The sequence below is a fragment of the Notechis scutatus genome, chromosome 4, assembly GCF_049901735.1.
Source record: "Notechis scutatus isolate UNSWTSFEM ecotype Mainland chromosome 4, rNotScu1.2, whole genome shotgun sequence".
Lineage (NCBI taxonomy): Eukaryota > Metazoa > Chordata > Lepidosauria > Squamata > Elapidae > Notechis > Notechis scutatus.
Window position 1 is genome coordinate 17,564,799 of NC_142012.1, and position 19,443 is coordinate 17,584,241.

Below are 19,443 nucleotides of genomic sequence, written 5' to 3' on the forward strand. Positions count from 1 at the left end.
ATTCAAACTAAGATGATTAATTAAGATAGAATTAAGAAGAGTGAAATATGTGGAGAAGTTAATATAGAAGGCTTAGAATGGTAAATAAAATAAGTAATGATATGTAAGATGAGTATGAATATAATTGAAGTCCATGAAGAGAGAGATACCTGGGTCCAAGTTACTTTCCAAAAAGATTTTTTTATGTTTTGTGTGTTGTGTATATGTTTTTTTGGGGGAGAATTAGTAAAAGCTTGCAGAAATATAGAATGAGAATAATGGTAACTAAGTCAGAAAGAAATAGACGAAATAATAATAATGATATTGAATAAGAGTAAAGAGAAGTAAAGAGAAATTGAATAAGAGGTTTTTGTATGTTATATGGAAATGGTTTAAAACAGAATCATAATTTATCTGACTTGTTAAATTTACAATGAAAAAAGGTTTAAACATGTAATGAATAATGATAATTTGTGTGTTTTAAAAATTAATAAAACTTGTTTAAAAAAAAAAAAAAGCAGATAGCGCTAGATCTGGCGAAGTGGGAAAATTTACAACTGTCACTAATATGGAGAATTTCAACAATCAAGATGAATATATTACCCAGAATTTTATATTTGTTTCAAACAATTCCAATTAGGCTTGGAAAAGATTACTTTGAAGATTTAAATAAAATTGTGTTGAAATATATATGGCAAGGTAAGAAAGCGAGAATAAAGTTAAAACTTTTGCAAGATGCTAGAATTAGAGGAGGATTTGGTTTGCCTAATTGGGAGTTGTATTATCAAGCTACAAATCTGATGTGGGTTAAGGAATGGATAACACTAAGAAATACTAGATTGTTGACAATAGAAGGACATGATTTGTTGTTGGGGTGGCATGCTTTTTTATGGTACAAAGGAACTAAAACACAGGGGTATTTTAGAAAACATTATATACGGGAGTCTCTGTGGTTAAACTGGGAGAAGATTAAAAGACAATGTTATTTGAAAATTCCAGTCTGGTTATCGACTATTGAAGCATTTTCTTATCCTATAACATACAAAAAGGAACAAACAGTTAGATATGGTGAAATATTGAATGAAAAGAGTGAACTCAAATTTATACAAAAACTAGAGGAACATGGTATAAAGATGAATTGGTTTTCATATGCGCAAATACATCCAAGGTATGATAAAGATTCTAAAATGGAAGGTTTCTATGATAAATTGACTGATTTAGATAAGATTTTGACAGGTACTGATGAAAAGTTGATTAAAAAATTGTATGGATATTTATTAGAAATTAAACTAGAAGAAGAAGAAGTTAAAGAAACTATGATTGCTTGGGGGAAGAATTTTGGATATGGGATTGATTTAGAGAAATGGCAAAAATTGTGGTCTCAAAATTATAAAATGACAATGTCAACAGCATATAAAGAAAATTTGTATAAGATGTTTTACAGGTGGCATTTTCCCCCGACAAGAATAGCAAGTATGTTCAAGAATAAATCCGAAAAATGTTGGAAATGTCATCAGACACCTGGCTCATATTACCATATGTGGTGGACTTGTGCGGATGCTAAAAAATACTGGACTAAAATCCACATGTGGTTGGAAAAAATGATAAAAAAACATATAGACTTGAAACCAGAGATATTTTTATTGGGAATTTTACCTGAAATATATAGTAAAGACTTGAAATATCGGATTGTAAATGTATTAACAGCGGCTAGGATTGTATTTGCCAAAAACTGGAAAAATGAGAAAACACCATCACAGGAGGAAATCATTAGGAAAATCTTGGAATGTGCTGAAATGAGTAGATTGACATTTGAAATTAGAGAACAAGAGGATAAACAATTTTATAAAATTTGGGATCTATTCTATCAATGGTTAGACAATAAAATACAGTCATGGAATGTGTAGACTTTTAGAAAATAATAAATATATAAAGATGTACTTCTTTCTTATTATATCTACAAAATGATTTTAGGATAGATTTAGGATGATAATATGAACTGTTATAAAACAAACAAAGTAAATTATGATTATCTTGTAAAACATGAATGAATAAAAGTATAGTCAAATGATTGATTAATAATGATACTAAGGTATTTAATTTTTGATTGAAAATACCAACCGGCACACTGTATGTATACATATGGAAGATGGCTTGATGTTTTTATGTTCTGTTTGTTTATGTTTGTTTTTAAAAACCAATAAAAACTTTTTTTTTTTTAAAAAAGAAGCATGCCTGAATCAGCTATAATATTTTCTTCCTTAAATAAGAAAAGGTAAGAGAAAGGGAAGGGGGCTTTTAAGGCCTTCCTATGATAGGAATTGATTTCAGAAGTAAATATCTAACAGGCTGCAAAGGAGAAAAAGTAAGAATTTTGTTTGCTGATTTTCAATTTCAGATCAGGCTGGACAATGGGACATATAGGAACTGTAGTGTCTCTTTAATATTATGATGTGGATTATTCAGTGGGTAAGAATGTTTGTGCTCTCTTTATGCTTGGCAAGAATTTTTGAATTCAGAGGTTTTGCCATTCCTGTTAATTCTTCATGAAAAAGTCATCATATAAGTTGTCTTAATTGTGCAATTTGTACCATCTTAAAACTCTTTAAAGCAGCTGCACCTTGTCCTGAGATTGTATGGAATTCTATCTTTTAACTAAGAAATATCAGATCTGTGTAGTTTATTAATGATGCAGCTGCTTGACAAGTTACAATACTGCTAGGGCACTTAGGGTGCAACTGTCAGCACCTCCTTAAATAGAATATATTTTCCTAGGATAGTGGGGCAGACAGCCCTTCAATTCAGGAAAAAGATTGAGCTGCTTTTAGAAACAATATATTGATGCTGTGTGTCATGCTCCTGTATTTTGAATTGATTTAGGAGCTCTCTCCCCCACCCCAACTCCAGAACGATTCTGGGCAGCTCACAATACAACAAAGAAAATAAAATACATTTCAGTTGTAAAAGGCAAAGCTAACAAATAAAATAAGGGCACAAGAAAGAACAAGATGGCAGGATAATGGAAAAACAGAGTTGAAAGGGACCATGGAGGTCTTCTAGTCCAACCCCCTGCTTAGCCAGGAGACCCTATAGCATTTCAGACAAGTGGTTATCCAATCTCTTTTTAAAAACTTCCAGCATTGGAGCATTCACAACTTTTGGAGGCAAGTTCTTCCACTGATTAATTGTTCTGTCAGGAAGTTCCTCCTTAGTTCCAAGTTGCTTCTCTCCTTGATTAGTTTTCACCCATTGCTTCTTGTTCTGCCCTCAGATGCTTTGGAGAATAGCTTGACTCCCTCTTCTTTGTGGCAGCCCCTGAGGTATTGGAACACTGCTATCATTGGCTAGCTACTTTTATTAAACTAAAAACTAAGAGAAACATAGTGAAAGTACAAGACACAATTTCTGTATATTTGACATACAATAAACCATATTTATAATTGAGATGATAATTATTATGATCATCATTTATTTACTGATTTTAATTTTATTACCCCACTCAGGAGTTATGTTATGGTTTGTAAATTTAAAAATTAAAAGAAAACTGGCATGCAACTATGTCATAGAAAAACAGCTCAATAAATTGTGACTAAATTGCTTGAAAATAATTTTCTTTGATACTCTTGCAGAAGAATGTTTAAATGTTTCCATATATTAGCATTCCATTTCTGGTTAGGAATAGATTTGTTCTCCTTTATCCTATCACTACAAGTTTATGACAACTGTAATTTCTTTAACATTATATATTTCCTATAAAGGAGAAGGATGATCCTTAAGATGACTTTCTTTCATAATTGCTTATATACTGAGTGGCTAGAATGACTAATTTAATTTCCCACAATGATATAAAATAGAAACAGGGGGTATAATCCACCAGTAAAAATGGACAAGTCCAACCTCTTAACTGCTGAGCCACCACACTGCCCAACCAAGAGAAGAAGCATATAAAAAAAAAATGAGTTAATGCACATGTGTCTCTTTTCAGGATGGGGGGCTAAAAACAGAATGGTATAGAGCAGGGGTCTTCAAACTCGACAGCTTTAAGACTTGTGGACTTCAATTCCCAGAATTCCTTCTCCAGTCATGTCAGCTCAGGAATTCTGGGAGTTGAAGTGATGTGTTTGTATATGTTCATGAAGTTAACTTCAATCAGAATAGAGCTGGAAGGGACCTTGGAGGACTTCTAGTCTAACCCCCTGTTCAAGCAGGAGACCCTGTACAATTTCAGACAGGTGGCTGTGCAATCTTTTCTTAAAAACTTCCAATTTCAGACAGGTGGCTGTCCAGTCTCTTCTGAAAACCTCCAGATACAGAAGTGATACAATTTCTGAAGGCAAGCTATTCCACTGGTTTATTGTCCTCATTCTTAGGAAGTTTCTCCTTAATTCCTGGTTGCTTCTCTCCTTGATTAGTTTCCATCCATTGTTTCTTCTCTAGCCTTCTGGTGCTTTGGAAAATAAGTTGATCCCCTCTTCTTTGTGGCAGCCCCTCAAATACTGGAATACTGCTATCATGTCACCCCTAGTCCTTCTTTTCTCTAGACTAGCCAAACCCAGTTCCTGCAACCGTTCTTCATATGTTTTAGTCTCCAGGCCTTTAATCCTCTTAGTTGTTCTTGTTTGCACTTTTCCCAAAGTGTCAACTGTTGTAATCACGAGGCAGTCGAGTTGTTTGATCATGAACAACTGAATCATGATGATCTTTATTGGAGTCTAGTCTTGCATTTATACACATTTTAAATTATCCTCCATCATTGGTTAACTTTTGTTACTGCTTAACTTTTGTTACTGTTTAGCACAGTAATTAATACAATTAATTATCTCTAGTTAAAGTCTAACATATGTTTACTTCCTCTCTCTAATCCTCCTTTAGATTAGTGACTTTGTTTGCCTGAGTTGTATTTGCTTGGAAACATTCTTTATCCGAGGTTTGCCATCCGAGATTGGAATATTCCTGCAATTACAACTCTACACTCAACATCTTTTTGTAATGTGGTGACCAAAACTGGAAGAAATATTCCAGGTGGTAGTTGGAAGTAGTTGGTTAGAGAAATGTAAAATGGTATGTGTGTGCATGTTTGTCTCTAGATCTGATTGTAAAGAGGCTGTTTTGGACAGCCAGAAGGGTATTCTTACTTTGAGTGAAGGGAACATTGTGTTATGTTAAGAATAATGCTGACTGCTGGTTTTTTGCACACCATCTGTTCTGTACACAAACACAGCAGATATGTACATTTTATCTGTTTAAATCATTTACATGTTATCTTAGAGACCACTTCCATCCCAGAAGTATAAGACTGCAATATTTCATAAAATACGTTTTAAAAAATAATGCAATGCACTAAATAAAAACAGCAATACAGTCAAAACAGCAATGAATAAAACAGTAATAAAAAAACAGTAATAATCAAATAGCGGCAATGGCAAGAATAAACGGCAGCCTCTATTAAATGATATCTTTAACACAGAATATAGCCTCCAGTCAAATTGTGGCATAAATATATTGCAAATGAATAGGAATTGCAAAGGGGAGGAAAATCGCCATGTTTTAAGCAATATTTCCTTGCAACAAGGAGTCTTTTTTCACAAAATTGTCCAGGGATGTCTTTCTCATCCTACTCTCTAGTTAAATGTGAAAATAGTATATATATATATATATATATATATATATATATATATATATATATATATATATATATATATATATATATATATATATGTGTGTGTGTGTGTGTGTGTGTGTGTGTGTGTGTGTGTATATATATATATATATGTATATGTGTGATTCAGCTTATATGTACGTCATGTATGTGCTTTAAAGTGTAGCGGCGTTCAGCAGAATTCATCTGCATCATCAGGCTTCTGTATAGCCTGATGATGGCATATGAGATTCTGCTGAAACGTCGCTACAACTTTAAAAGCACAACTACTATGACGGGAAAATATAACAAAGCTGAATGCCACACATATAAGTATATAAACTTAAGAATATATATATATATATATATATATATATATATATATATATATATATATATATATATATATATATATATATATATCTTCAAAAATTATAGAAAGCTTTTAAAGCGGTTGACTCAGTTTTGTGAAAAAGAGTCTTCCTGAGATAAAAAACACACTCTGATTGTCTAAGAGCTAAACACTCTGGGTTACACAAAGTTTTATGTGTCAACTAGCATTGTGAAAACTATACCAACAGAAGCCTCAAAGGTAAATAAACAATACAGTTAAGCACCTAGATTAAGTAAACTCCCAGAAGATTTGTTTAGCATACAATTTGGGGGATGACAGCTACATTATAAGACAATTGAAGTAAATGAGAATCACACAAATCTTAGTAAAGTATTTTCAATGCTAGTATTACAGATAAATACAGGACCTTGGACAGCACAACCAAGTTCATCTCTGTGTATTGGAATGTTTGGAATGAATTTTCTCCGGTTTCTTGCCACCTAGACCGAGTTGCCATTTATGAGATAAGCTCATATTTAATTAATTTCCCTCCCAATAGAGTCTTGGCAGTGCAGTATAGAATGCAGTATTGCAGTATAGGAGTCTGACTCTGCTGATTGCCAGCAGTTTGATCCTGACTGGCTCAAGGTTGACTCAGCCTTCCATCCTCTGAGATTGATAAAATGAGGACCCAGATTGTTGGGGGCAATAAACTGTTTCTGTAAACCATTTAGAGAGGGCTTAAAGTGGTATATAAGTCTAAGTGCTATTGCTATTGCTCCTGTCTCTTGTTTATGCTTAATATTTATCCCATTATCTTCCCTGTCTCTCCAGAATGTCTAGTACATGGATTTTATTTATGGATGATTGAGTCTAAAAGATTTAAGAGTTTATAACATTAACACTTATTCCTTTGAGGGCAATTAGTCTATATATATAATCTAGTCTGCTTTAACATCTGTCATGTTTATTGCATTTGTTTAAGAGCATACAGAAATCAACAATACCCATTTATCTTTTAGCCCTAGGAGCATCCTTTGAATGAATCCTAAGAACCTGTAGCATTAGGTGTCATGTCTATAGAGCAAAGAAAAGGGAATATTTATGAATTGATCGATAAAATCACTTGTATATCATCTACTTCCATTATTTACAAAAAAGAAGAGGAGGAGGAGGAGGAAGAGGAAGAAGGAGGAGGAGGAAGAGGAAGGAGGAGGAGGAGAAGGAGAAGGAGAAGGAGAAGGAGAAAGAGAAGGAGAAGGAGAAGGAGAAGGAGAAGGAGAAGAAATAGAAATGTAGATTAAAATAAGCTAATATCAACAAAAATGACCAGGATCCATAATGGGATCAAAAATTAGGTTGCAGTTTTAAAAACTTACAAAAAGCTGAACAGAATATGGAGACAAAGCTTAAATATTTTCATAGCTCTGAAGCTACAACCTAGAAGGCACACCTTCAAGTCCTTTTCTTCATTTCATGAAAAGTGGAGACACCCTGCAGGCTGGGATAAATCTGCATAAGAGAGAGAGAGTTCTTTCAGTGTTATTTATCCAGCCTAAAATTGACACATAATTTGACTGAGGCTGACTTCAAATAACAGCTGTAGGAAATCATTTCTGCATTAGAGAATTTATGTAAATCTACAGAGGAATCACTCATAACTTTATTCAATTTTTTAAACCAATTCATAGAAGAAGGAGGAGTCCAGTCTTTTCATTTCAGTTTGGCTTCAAATTATTTCAGTTTTTTTTTTTAGTTTTCTTCTTTAGTTTAAGAAGAAAAATCCAATTTCTGAGGCCAGTTGCCCAATTACATAAATAACATATCTTAATCATTATAAAAATAACTTAGAAATTTTAATTAGGTTTTTATACCATCTTGGCACCTGAGATTTAATGGTCTTCATTTATCATGTATAATTGCAAAGGGAATGTTATTTTTGATGTTTGAGAAAAGCTGTTGGAGTGATCAGAAGAGATAAAATCAGAAATGATATCGTAAAAGAAAGAATTGGCATAGAACCAATCCTAAACTACATACAAAAACAGCAAATAAAGTGGTTTGTTCACCTGGAAGATGATGTCTTGGGATTCCATACTGCATAAAAGGCATATACAAAAAGTGAAAAAGGTCAAAAGAACATGAAGCAGACCCAGAAAAAGATGGAGAGACAACATCAAAGACAAACTACAACAGTATCAGATAACAATGGTTGAGGCTGCCAGAAGAGCAAGAACCAAAACTTTGTATCTCCCTCAACACCTGAAGTGATTAAAGAGAAAGTAAAGAAAGAAGAATGTTTTTTTTCTTCAATTCCTTTTTGCATTGTTTTGTGATTGCAGCAAACAAATATCTATAGAGATTCTCAGTCATCCAGGTTGTCCCAAAAGTGCTTTTTCAAGAGGCAACTGGACTTTCTGGTTTTTCTTTGAAGACATTTCGCTTCTCATCCAAGAAGCTTCTTCAGTGCTGACTTGATGGTAGGGAATGAGTGACTGGAATTCACCACCATCCAGTCAGAGCTGAAAAAGCTTCTTGGATGAGAAGTGAAATATCTTCAAAGAAAAACCAGAAAGTCCAGTTGCCTATTGAAAAAGCACTTTTGGGACTAGCAAACCAATAGTTTGCACAAACTTCTTTCCTGCTAGCTTCTTTTAATATGTGATTTATACATGGACCTTTTCATAACATTCTTATTTTTGCTTTAGTTCCAAACAACCCAATTCTGAAAAGTGCAGGTTTTGGCATAAGTGCATTTCAGATTCAGAATATACAAACGGAAGTTATTTAAAAAAGGAAGCTAGACTGGACAGATGTTTCCTTTGCTTACATATTAAAAGATTTTTTTTTCCTCCAGTATCTCTCAACTAGTTTATATTGGCAGGGGAAAAATGTGTTTGAGAACTGAGAGCTGAAGTAGTCTAGCTTCATAAGTTTTACTAGCATGAATAGGTTTTGTTTGACATAATGCAATAAATATAATACAACACATGGTTGAAATCAATTATATTCATTTCAAGTAGGGTCCATGCCATTCAGGGGTCAAGTTTAGTTGTGGGGCTGCCTATCCCCACCCACTCCGAAGGTGTCTATCCATCATACTGAGATTATATAGGTTGGGCATTCTCCAGGTCTTATCCTGTAAATGTTGTCATCTGCTGGGACCTGAGAGGTATGCATTCTTGGTGGCTGCCCTATCTCTTTTGAATAGCCTCTCACATGACATCTGAGATAACCTGAACTCTTTCACCTTCAAGAAGGCCATGAAGATCTGGCTTTTGACCAAAGCATTGGGCTAGGATGTGGATTTTGTTGGGACGTTGTTAGGTCTGGCACCTGAGGATAAGTGTAGTTTATTTTTAATCCTTGTTTTTTATGGATGGTTATGAGCCACCTAGAATCATTATATATTGGCAGCTATATATGTCCTATAAATAAATAAGGAGGGGGTATTTCCTAGACGTTTTCCCAGTGTGTCCATTATCCTGTCATTGGTGACTGCTTCACCGTTTTGTGATGTTCAATATTGAGAACTGCTTTTAATCAGTCTGGCTAAATTATATGCATAATGTAATTTAGGACACAATTGAATGAAAATGCATAACTGACAAGAGAGCAAGCCAAGAAGCTCCTCTGGAGCCAATTTTGGGATTGTGCCAATTTTGCGTGCTAAAAGTTTTATGTGAAGATGGACAGCATGTTCAGCGTTTCGTCCAGAGAACTGAAATTCCTGCTAAGCTATTTCAGTGTGCCCGAATAGTGAGCAATTCATTCCTGTGATGAAGCACCTCTGTTGCTGCAGCAATCACTGAGCAAAGAGGAATGACTCAACAGGTTCACAAAGCACTGTTGATAAGAATTTGGACAGTGTCGTTTGTAATACGGTGGCTTTCCTGGGAACAAAGCAGCCTTTTGCATAAATCACCTGGTGATTTTTTTAAAAAAAATGCATTTCCCTTTAACTGAATAATTGCAGAAATGGTAGGAGAAGAAAACATTTTATTTTGGGGAAAATTATGCTTCTTCTATAAAATTTAATGATTGTATTCTTGAATTATTGCAGCCTTTGTTGGTAATGTATAGATTTTCTGTTACCTTGCAGTTGATTTGTTTTTGTAGTCTCCCCCCCTTAAGTTTAGGGGAGAAAAAGTGGGGAGATTGTAGCTTTCTTTCAAGACATACCCTTTTCTACAATTACTCCCCCTTTGATTAGATTAGATTATTCATTAGGAATACAACTTAACCATTTGGGATGTGTGTGCATTCATCTTTCCTAAGTTTCAGTTAACACACTATAACCTTATGACTATAACCACACTATAACCTTATGTCATCATAGACTGTGACAATTATTTTTCACGACTCATGATAAATTAATGGAAGATATTGCTTTTATTTGGGTTGGTTTAGAATTTAACTAGAGGAAAATAATGACTGCCAAGATATGCCACTACGATCAAAGCAACAATCCACTGTGGCATTCTCTAGAACATGCTACAGTGAATGAACTGTAATCTTGTGTCGGTTGCCATCTCTCCGTCAAGTTTTTAGTTTTCAAATCCATTTATTGTTTACTTTAAGATTAGCAATGGAACAATTTCTTTCCTTCCTAATCCAAATGAATAGGGTCCAAAATATTTTCTTCCTCACTTTTTTCCCACAAAATGAGAAATATGTCAACTTCTTTTCCAAAATGAGAAATATGTCAACTTCAAACCAATTTGAATTTGGAAGCTGAATTGCTATTGCTGTAGCATTTCAGTTAAGCACAACTCAAAGGACTACTTGAATTTATTTTTTATACAGAAGTATTAACAGTACAGTGAAGAGGAAAGGATGATTTATTTCCTTCCTTTCCATTGCCTTTCTACAGTTGAAAGGCTGCCATATATAATTGAATTGTGACTTATGGGTTTTAGCAACTTGCCATGGTTACTATTCTGCTGGCATGAGCTAACCATTATAGTGAGTTAAAAGAAAAAAAGCAACTCAATTTTGGTCTTGATTAGAAGTTTTGCTGTCATGAGGCCTGATGAGCTGAACTTGGCTGCTAGTCAGAGTTGGTATGGTGAGATGTTGAAAGAGCAATCCCATAAAGGTGTATAAAGGTATAAAGGTGTTGGGGAGTTGAGCTGGGGGAAGCAAATATTGATCTCTTCAGTTCCTAGGACACATGCTACTAGTCTAGCCTAAAAAGAGGAGAGAGGAAAAGATACAGAAGGAAATAAGAGGAAAACTCTGTTTGTGGAATGAATAAAATAACTGAAGATAAAAGCTGAAGAGAGAAGTTATGTATATAGAGCAGTTGTTGGGTCTGGTCAAGAATGGAGAAGAAAGATTAATAGGTGGCTTTCCTGGAAGAAGGGTAGGGAAGATTTAGACCAGTGGTGTCAATTTCAAGGCCTGGGGGCTGGATCCAGCCCACAGGGTGCTTAGATCTGACCCAGAGGGAAGGACCATCCCACAATGCCTCTGCTAACAAAAGGACCAGCCCACAATGCCTCTGCTAACAAAAACAGAGCTCGCGAGGACCACTTGCAGCCCTCCCGAGCTCTGTTTTTGCTGGCATAGGGTTGCAGGAGGCAATATATAAAGCACTATATGGGGGTAGGTTGTATATATGTCTAAGTGCTATTGTTATTGTATGTTGTGAATGCCTACTATAAATAATGCCACTATATATTGTGAAAAGCATAACAGCTTGCAATGCTGTTTTTCTGTTTCAATTGTTACCCTTAACAAAATTATAAACCTCTCATTCAGAAAAGAATTCCCATCATTCTGTGACTTAAACAGAAATTATGCAGAAAAGAATTGACTGTTTGGGGGGTGAGGAGGTGGTTAGGGAAACAGATTTGATGGGGGCAATTCATCTGGACATTTAATAAATTAGCTAGAGTCCTAATTTCTACTTTGGTTAAAGCTTACCACACCCTCTGATCTCCACCTTTTCTATAATTATTTCACCATTAACTGAAAATATAAAATAATATCCTATCAACATGGAGTATGTGTTTCTGTTCATTACTTTTAATAAGCAGGACAATGAAAATGAAGGATGAAAATTGAAGGATGAAAGTTTTAGCAGTGAAGATAAAGGTATCTTTCTGGAAGATTTGGTTTAGGAATAATATCGGATGCCATCCCAGCAGTGAAGCATTTATGCCAAAAAAAATCATGTGCATTAGATTTGTCACAATAAATCCTGATAGCTCTTCATCATCAGTTTTTCTGTCTTTTCTGCTTTCTCTTCTTCGTATTAGTTACCCAGGTAGCTGCTCTGAGCTAGATACAAGATATTAGACCGGAATCTCCTCAATGAATTCAGTGCTTGACTGATTGTTTTGATAGAAACTGGTCTGTTGTTAGATACAGCTTTATCCTGACCTTTATCCTGGTTCAATGTTGTCTAATGTCTCTTATCTGTTCCCTTTAAATTGTAAGGCTGTTGGCAGGGGTGGCTTCAAAATTTTTAGCAACTGGTTCTCTGTCTGGTTGCTGGGTGGGTATGGCCATGGTGTGCCTCCTGCACCATGGTGGGTGGGGGCATTTTCACCCTCCCTGGGTTTCAGAGGATTTCTTCAAGCCGGAAGGGTGAAAACAGCCTCCCCGTGCTCCGGAGGTCCTCAGGAGGCCTGAAACAGGCCCATTTCTGGCCTTCTAGAATCTCTGGGAGGCCCATTTTTCACCCTCCCTGAGCCTCCACAAGGGCCCTGGGACCTGGGATCCAAAATAGGCTGTGTGGAGACTCCTGGGAGGGGCAGGGTGGGTGGGGCAGGGCCAGCCAGGGATGGGCCAGCCATTAAAAATGATAAAATTAGCTACGGGTTCACCCGAACCAGGTGAACTGGTAGCATCTCATCCCTACCTGTTGGACTGTTCCCTTTAAATTATAAGGCCAGCCAAAAATAGAAATTTAAATACAGACATGATCAAAAGGTGATTTAAAGGAATTGTATCATTTTTATCTTTTAAAGGTATGGAATTATAGTTAATGCTATAATTCTGTTAAAAGGTGGCATTCTAATTCTGCAGTGTATAATTACCGCTTATATTAGTATGATTTAATAATAACACTTATAACAATAATAATTACTACTTCTATAGTATTTTGGAATATTCTGAAGACCTTGGTACATTATTTTATTGTAATCCATGCAATAGCCATGCAAAGAAGATTGTAAATATTATATATTACAAATGAGTCTTACTAAGTACTTAATTCTCATGTTAGATATGAAAGTGAACTAAGGATTTCTTGGTAAATATTTTAATTTCTTATCTCCAGTACTGCACAAGTTCTCCTAAACATATTTATCTATGAATTATGCCTCTTGTACTTTGAGAAGATGAGGGAAAAAAATAAACAATAATCTGTTTAGGTACAAGCTATACACAACAAAAGGGTATAAATTCACTCATGCCTATTTAAAAAAAACAAAACCCTGACCTTATTTCAAACTTTGTACTAATTTTGTAAGTCTGCAGGAATACCCTTAGATAGATAGATATTCCAGGGTTAAAGATAAACCATATATTTTTATGATGCCCTTTAAATCTGGCACATTTTTAGTCGTTTGATAATTGTGTTGCTTCTTAAATTGTCCTTGAAGTGCCAAAAAGACCTCTAACAGTGCTGATTAGACCTCTAACAGTGCTGATTAGACTGAATTTAATTTCCCTGATTTAGACATTAAATAGGAGCTGCAATTAACCATCACCTACTATCTTTTGGAAGTATATTTTTAGAATGAGCATATACTTTAGTAGCACTAAGCTATTATTCAATGTTTAGTGCTACTTGAAATTTACTGAAGGCTCTAGCTAAATACTGCAATTATATCCCTTGATTTATCTAGAAAAGGCCTTTCTCTTCCTTGGGCTCTGGTTCCCATTCATATCTGCTGGCTGGGGAGAATTGTAAGCCACAATTTCCTAAAAGCATGGGTTCAGATTTTATTTTTTATTTTATTTTTTTCATTTTCAGTGAACCATTTCCATATTAATCCATTTGCAGAGGAAATAAACTCTAAACAAGTATGTCAGACTTAACATAATATAAGTAGTCCTTGGTTTTTGACCAGAACTGATCCCAAAATTTCTGTAGATAAGTGAGACCTTTGTTAATTTAAGGGAGTTTTGTGCCATTTTCCGACCTTTCTTGCCACAGCTGTTAAGTCGGAAGGTCGCAAAAGGGGATCACATGATCCAGGGACACTGCAACCGTCATAAATATGAGTCAAATGCCAAGCATCTGAATTTTGATCATGTGACCATGGGGGGATGCTACAACAGATGGATGTAAGTGTGAAAAATGATAGTAAATCCCCTTTTCAGTGCCATTGTAACTTTGAACAGTCACTGTTGTAAGTCAAGGACTACAAGGACTACCTGCACCATATCTAAAGAACATTTGTGCTACAACATTTCACCATTTTGATCTTTTTAAAGAAGGACTCGAGGCTGGCTTAAAGCCACAAAGTTAGTGTGAAATCTCTCACATAAGCAAAGAATTACGGTAAATAATGCAGGAATAAGCTCACTTTGAACATGCAGAAGATATTTTGAATGGTTTTAGATTAACAAATTAACAGAGTTGGAAGGGACCTTGTAGGTCATCTAGTCCAACCTGCCACCCAAGCATAAGTGTAGGACTTTACTTTTCTCTACATTGAATTTCATTTTGTTAGATAGGGCCCAGTGTTCAAGTCTGTCAAAATCCATCTGGATTTTGAGAGTATCATCTAAAGTGCTTCAGAATGTCTGAAATGTCTGGAACCCACATTATATATCTGATATTAACACAGTTGAGAAAGTCTAGAAATATTTCACAATTATACCTATTATCTTGTAACCAATTAACAAAAACAAATAAATAAAATAAATAAATAAAATGTGGCTGCTATGATAGGTGGTAAACCCCAAAGAAGTCATTAAACAGAAAACAAACTGATGTTATTGCTACCGATTGTGTCCTACACTGCATCCAACAGAAGGGTTTTTTTGTACCCTAATGTTTATTTTAAAACCTGTTTCTGAGCAGATGAGTTTCCAACACTGCTGTACTGCAGCCACTTATCACTTTGATGTCTTTAAAATGTCAGCGTGGCCCAACGTGAGTGTTCTCAGGTATAAAAATGATGGGCTCTGCTGCTTTGCTTTGTCATACACCAGCTTCTCATTTTTAAAAATGAGAAACTAAAGAAACTCGAAGACAGTCCATAAATGTCTCTTTTGGCACTGACAGACTTTTTACTAAAGCCCTGTCCAAAAGAGACATTTATGGTCCATTGTTGTTCAGGGACATTAAGTTGCCTACACATATATGCATTTACACTTCTAAATTGTTCTTCCTTTTAGAAAGTTAGTTTGGGCTGCCTAATTATCGTTATCTTCTTCGTCTTTTAATGACTCCATAATCCCTTGGAGTCTGGGCAACTGAATAGAGCTTAGCAGAGTGTTTAATGGCTGGATGTCCTTCCTGCAGCCAATGTGGAGCTTTGTACACTGAAGATGACATTTATTTTCATTGTATGAGATGCAATGACAATAAAGTAAACTAACTAACTTGTTCAGCAGATATATTCTCATTGTGCCCAGAGAGAGAAATATCTGCCTTTACCCAGGATCGAACTCACAGCCTCCTGATTGTGAGGCAAGAGCTCCACCTCTAGGCCAATACACCACTCTTAGGCTGCCTAATTATCTTCAACCAAAATTCTGGCATCCAGTTCTGACTATTTTCATGCATGAGGTCAGTCCGAGGAAGCCTAACCCTGGGGTATTCTAGACTTTCTATGAAAGCAGATATATCTAAATCAGTCCTCGGTCAAATAATTATTGCGACAGCGCTAGCAAAAACAACTGTTGGTCTTTTTTTTAACCCTTTAGCATACTTCTAGCAGCTTTTGACATGATACTTATATCCAATATTGTCAACTCATACCTGAACAAAACTTTAAATGGAAAGATGGGAAAGGAAGACCTGCTTTCAAAGGAAGAACTAACACACATGTAAGGTCAATTGCTTGAGTGAGGTGATTTTATTTTTGTTTTGTTTTTTTAATGATGAAACCTTGGAAACTTCAGGTAAGTAAGAATAGCACCAGAGAAATTTAAGTATTTTTCTCATTAGAATAGACCTGACAGATATCACCTAGGGTGCTTTCTGCATTTCAGAAAAAGCCTGAAGCACTCTAATTTTAATTTGAGATGTAATTAATCAGTTTTAGAAGCTTATTTTTAGTTAGAGTGACAAAGAGAGGAATTATTTTTCCCCTACCCATTACCATTTCGTAGCCCATTCTTCTCAGTTCATATTAATTTGTACCTGGTTTCCTTTTTAATTTTTCAAGTGCTCCTATCATTAGATTTTGAAGGTTTATCCATGCAATTGGTCTCAAGGTGTGACTCTGTCTGGTATACATACTTGTTTCAAATTCTCAATTCTTTTCACGTATTTACTATAAGTGCCCTTGCTGTTAATGTTTTCCACTTCTAAATTTCTTCCTGATGACAGGGGAGCTATTGTTATAATGTGATTTCTGGGTTCTATCTGATGGAGTAAAATCAGTGGTAGATTGTCTTTTGATAACTTATTGTCCTTTTTCTTGGCAGGTGTTACTTAATGAACACCGCAGTCTGTCAGGATTTGGTCTCATACTACGAGCATTCAAGGAAAGCAAACCAGGGATAATTAAATTCCGTTTCAAATTGTTTATTTCGAAATAAACTAGTGCCTAAAAATTTCCCCTCACAAATTAGCCCTTTAGGACATGTCAGGAATGTAGCTAGCAAACAGTTGCAATGAATATTAAGTTAATGTGGCTTCTGGGGATGGTTGCTTAACGGTGAGCCACAATACCTTTCTCCAGATAAGACCAAATCAGTTTTGTATGTGTTCTATTTGGTAATTAGCATTCTGATGAGTTTTTTTTAATGTTCCCAGATATCCGTGGAATACAAGAGTTTTTGGACAAAGTATCTCAACAGGGAATGGATGTAGCACTTCAAAAAGTGGAGAACAACATCAATAAAATGATCACAGGACTCTTCACCACCATGCGGATTGAAGAACTCAACCGCTATCGAGACACGCTGAGACGGGCCATTTTGGTAATGAACCCTTCGACAGCCAAGTCTTTCATTGCTGAGGTGAGTGAAGGCACCAGCTGACACTTAAAATTCAGTTCCCTTTGAAACTTCTGACAAAGCAACTTGAACTTTTGTGACCAAGAAGGAATTATTATGCAATTTCCCTCCCTTTTATTTGAACAATATGTGTAGGAAAGTATGTATGCATTAATCTGCTCAAACTTTTGAAGTTCAAATCCAATAGTCAGTTGTCAAATACTGTACAGAAATTTTGAAAATTCTAACACATTCTAGAGAACACCAAGTTGAGGAACAAATATATATCATTTATTATTATTTATAACATAAAAATTGTTCTTGAACTAAAACATTATGGGAATGGAGTTTGGAATTTTACCTATTAGCATAATTGTTCACTAATTATTTTCCTGCACAATTTATTCCATTGTTGTGCTGTATTTATTATTGGTTTACTTTCAAATATTGAATTATTAAAGATGCAGGTGTCATTCCTAATTACAATGAGGCCAAAATGATGAAATGTGTGTCATGACATCACAATGCAAATTCTACCTTTTCATCCTTGAGTTGCAGAGTTGGTATCATAACACACTTGCTTTCCCTGCCCATTCCCATGTGTTAATTAGAAATTACTTCTTCCATTAATATCTTCATTAATTTAATGGAAACAGAAGCAGGAACCACTTCATTCAAACTTTTAAGTAGAAGGAAAACATTCATAATTTGCCCATACCAAGTACCAGTGGGATATTGTAACTGACAGCTAACCCATCGGCCACAGTGACACTGGGAACAATGCTAGAACAAAGCACAAATGGCTTTTATGAAATTCTCCCTCAAATTTGTGGTCAAACAAATAAAACTCAAAATGGTGCATTGTCAACCATTTTTCAAAGGGATGTTTTTTCACCTTTTCTTTCTTTTCCTTCTCTATTTTCTTTCTTCACTATACCTCCTTATTTGATTTCCTAACATTTATATTGCTGTTCTCTTGTTAAATTTTCTTCAGAAAAATTATAGTAAGAAAAATTATGGGCTTTTTGCTGAACAAAAGAAAAAAACGAACTTGTGATTTATGGATTTGATGGTTAGAAAGATTGGCTTATAGAAGAAAGAAATTGCAATGTAAATTTAGAGGGAGAGAGGAAAATATAAATGCATTTATAACAACCCATGTCAAAAAGACCAGAAGTTGCTTCTTGTATAACTTTTCATTTTCTAAATTTTATCTTTCTTAGTATTCTTTCTTATTTTCTTTCCAAATATATATTGCTTTCATTTTGTTAAAAATTATTTTAATAAAAATATATATTTTAAAAAAACAAAAATTACTCAAAGACAAGATTCATCTTATGTTAAGTTATTCTCTAACCACAGTGATTCGTTCCTATCCTTCTCAGTTTTATATTGCTACTCCTTACTCTTGAGCAAAGTAGTACAAAAAGAGAAAAAAACATCATCACTGCCAGTATTATTTTCTGTAAATAAAGATAAAAGAAGAAGAATTAATAGCTCCACTAGTGTATAGTGTATGAACCCTCATGGTGCAGTGGTTAAAATGCAGTATTGCAGGAGAACTCTGTCCACAATCTGGAGTTCAATCCTGACTGGGCTAAAGATAAACTCAGCCTTACATCCTTCTGAGTAAAATGAGGACCCAGATTGTTGGTGGCTATATGCTGACATTGCAAACCACTCAGACAGTGCTGCAAATATAAGTCTATAGGTGCTATTGCTCTACTCTTAAGTGCTATTGCCGTGTTCAAATATCACTTTACTGCAAGATTTAATAGCAAGTACCTGATGCTGACAGGCAGGGATGGGCTTCAAAAATTTTAGCAAAGGGTTCTCTGGCCGGTTGCTGGCTGGGTGTAGCCATGATGTGTGTGGCCTAGTTGGCCTCCTGCACCATCAGGGAGTGTTTTTGCCCTCTCTGGGCTCTGGAGGTTTTTCCTCCAGGAGGGCAAAAACAGCCTCCCTGGGCTCCAGAGGCTCTCTGGAAGCCACAAACAGGCCCATTTCCGGTCTTCCCAAACTTCTAGGAAGCCTGTTTTTCGCCCCTCCCCGAGCATCCGCATGTGCCCTGTACTTTCCTGCATCCAAAATGGGCCTCGTAGGGACTTCTGGGAGGGGAGGGGCAGGGTGGGAGGGGCCAGCCAGGAGTGGGATTTGGGGGTTCTCCGAACTGCACAGAATATTCGCTAGAGGCTCTCTATGAATCCCCAGCAACCCACCCCTGCTGACGGGTGACTTCAAATAGGATTCAAGCACTTTCCCAGTTATGTTTTAATTGTTCCTGGACTTGTGCTGGTCAGTTCTTAATATCTGTAATTATGAAGCTATTACAACAAAACTATTAATGGGTTAGCAAACAATT

General features: G+C 35.6%; 1 protein-coding gene across 1 annotated transcript in view; it reads left to right on the forward strand.

The window, feature by feature from the left end:
- GRID2 (glutamate ionotropic receptor delta type subunit 2) overlaps nt 1-19,443 on the forward strand; it is a 1,056,494-nt gene that overhangs the window by 598,839 nt on the left and 438,212 nt on the right. The window contains exon 4 of the mRNA XM_087962873.1: nt 16,900-17,105. Within this exon, the coding sequence (XP_087818999.1) occupies nt 16,900-17,105 (206 nt within the window). The remainder of the gene's footprint in view (nt 1-16,899; nt 17,106-19,443) is intronic.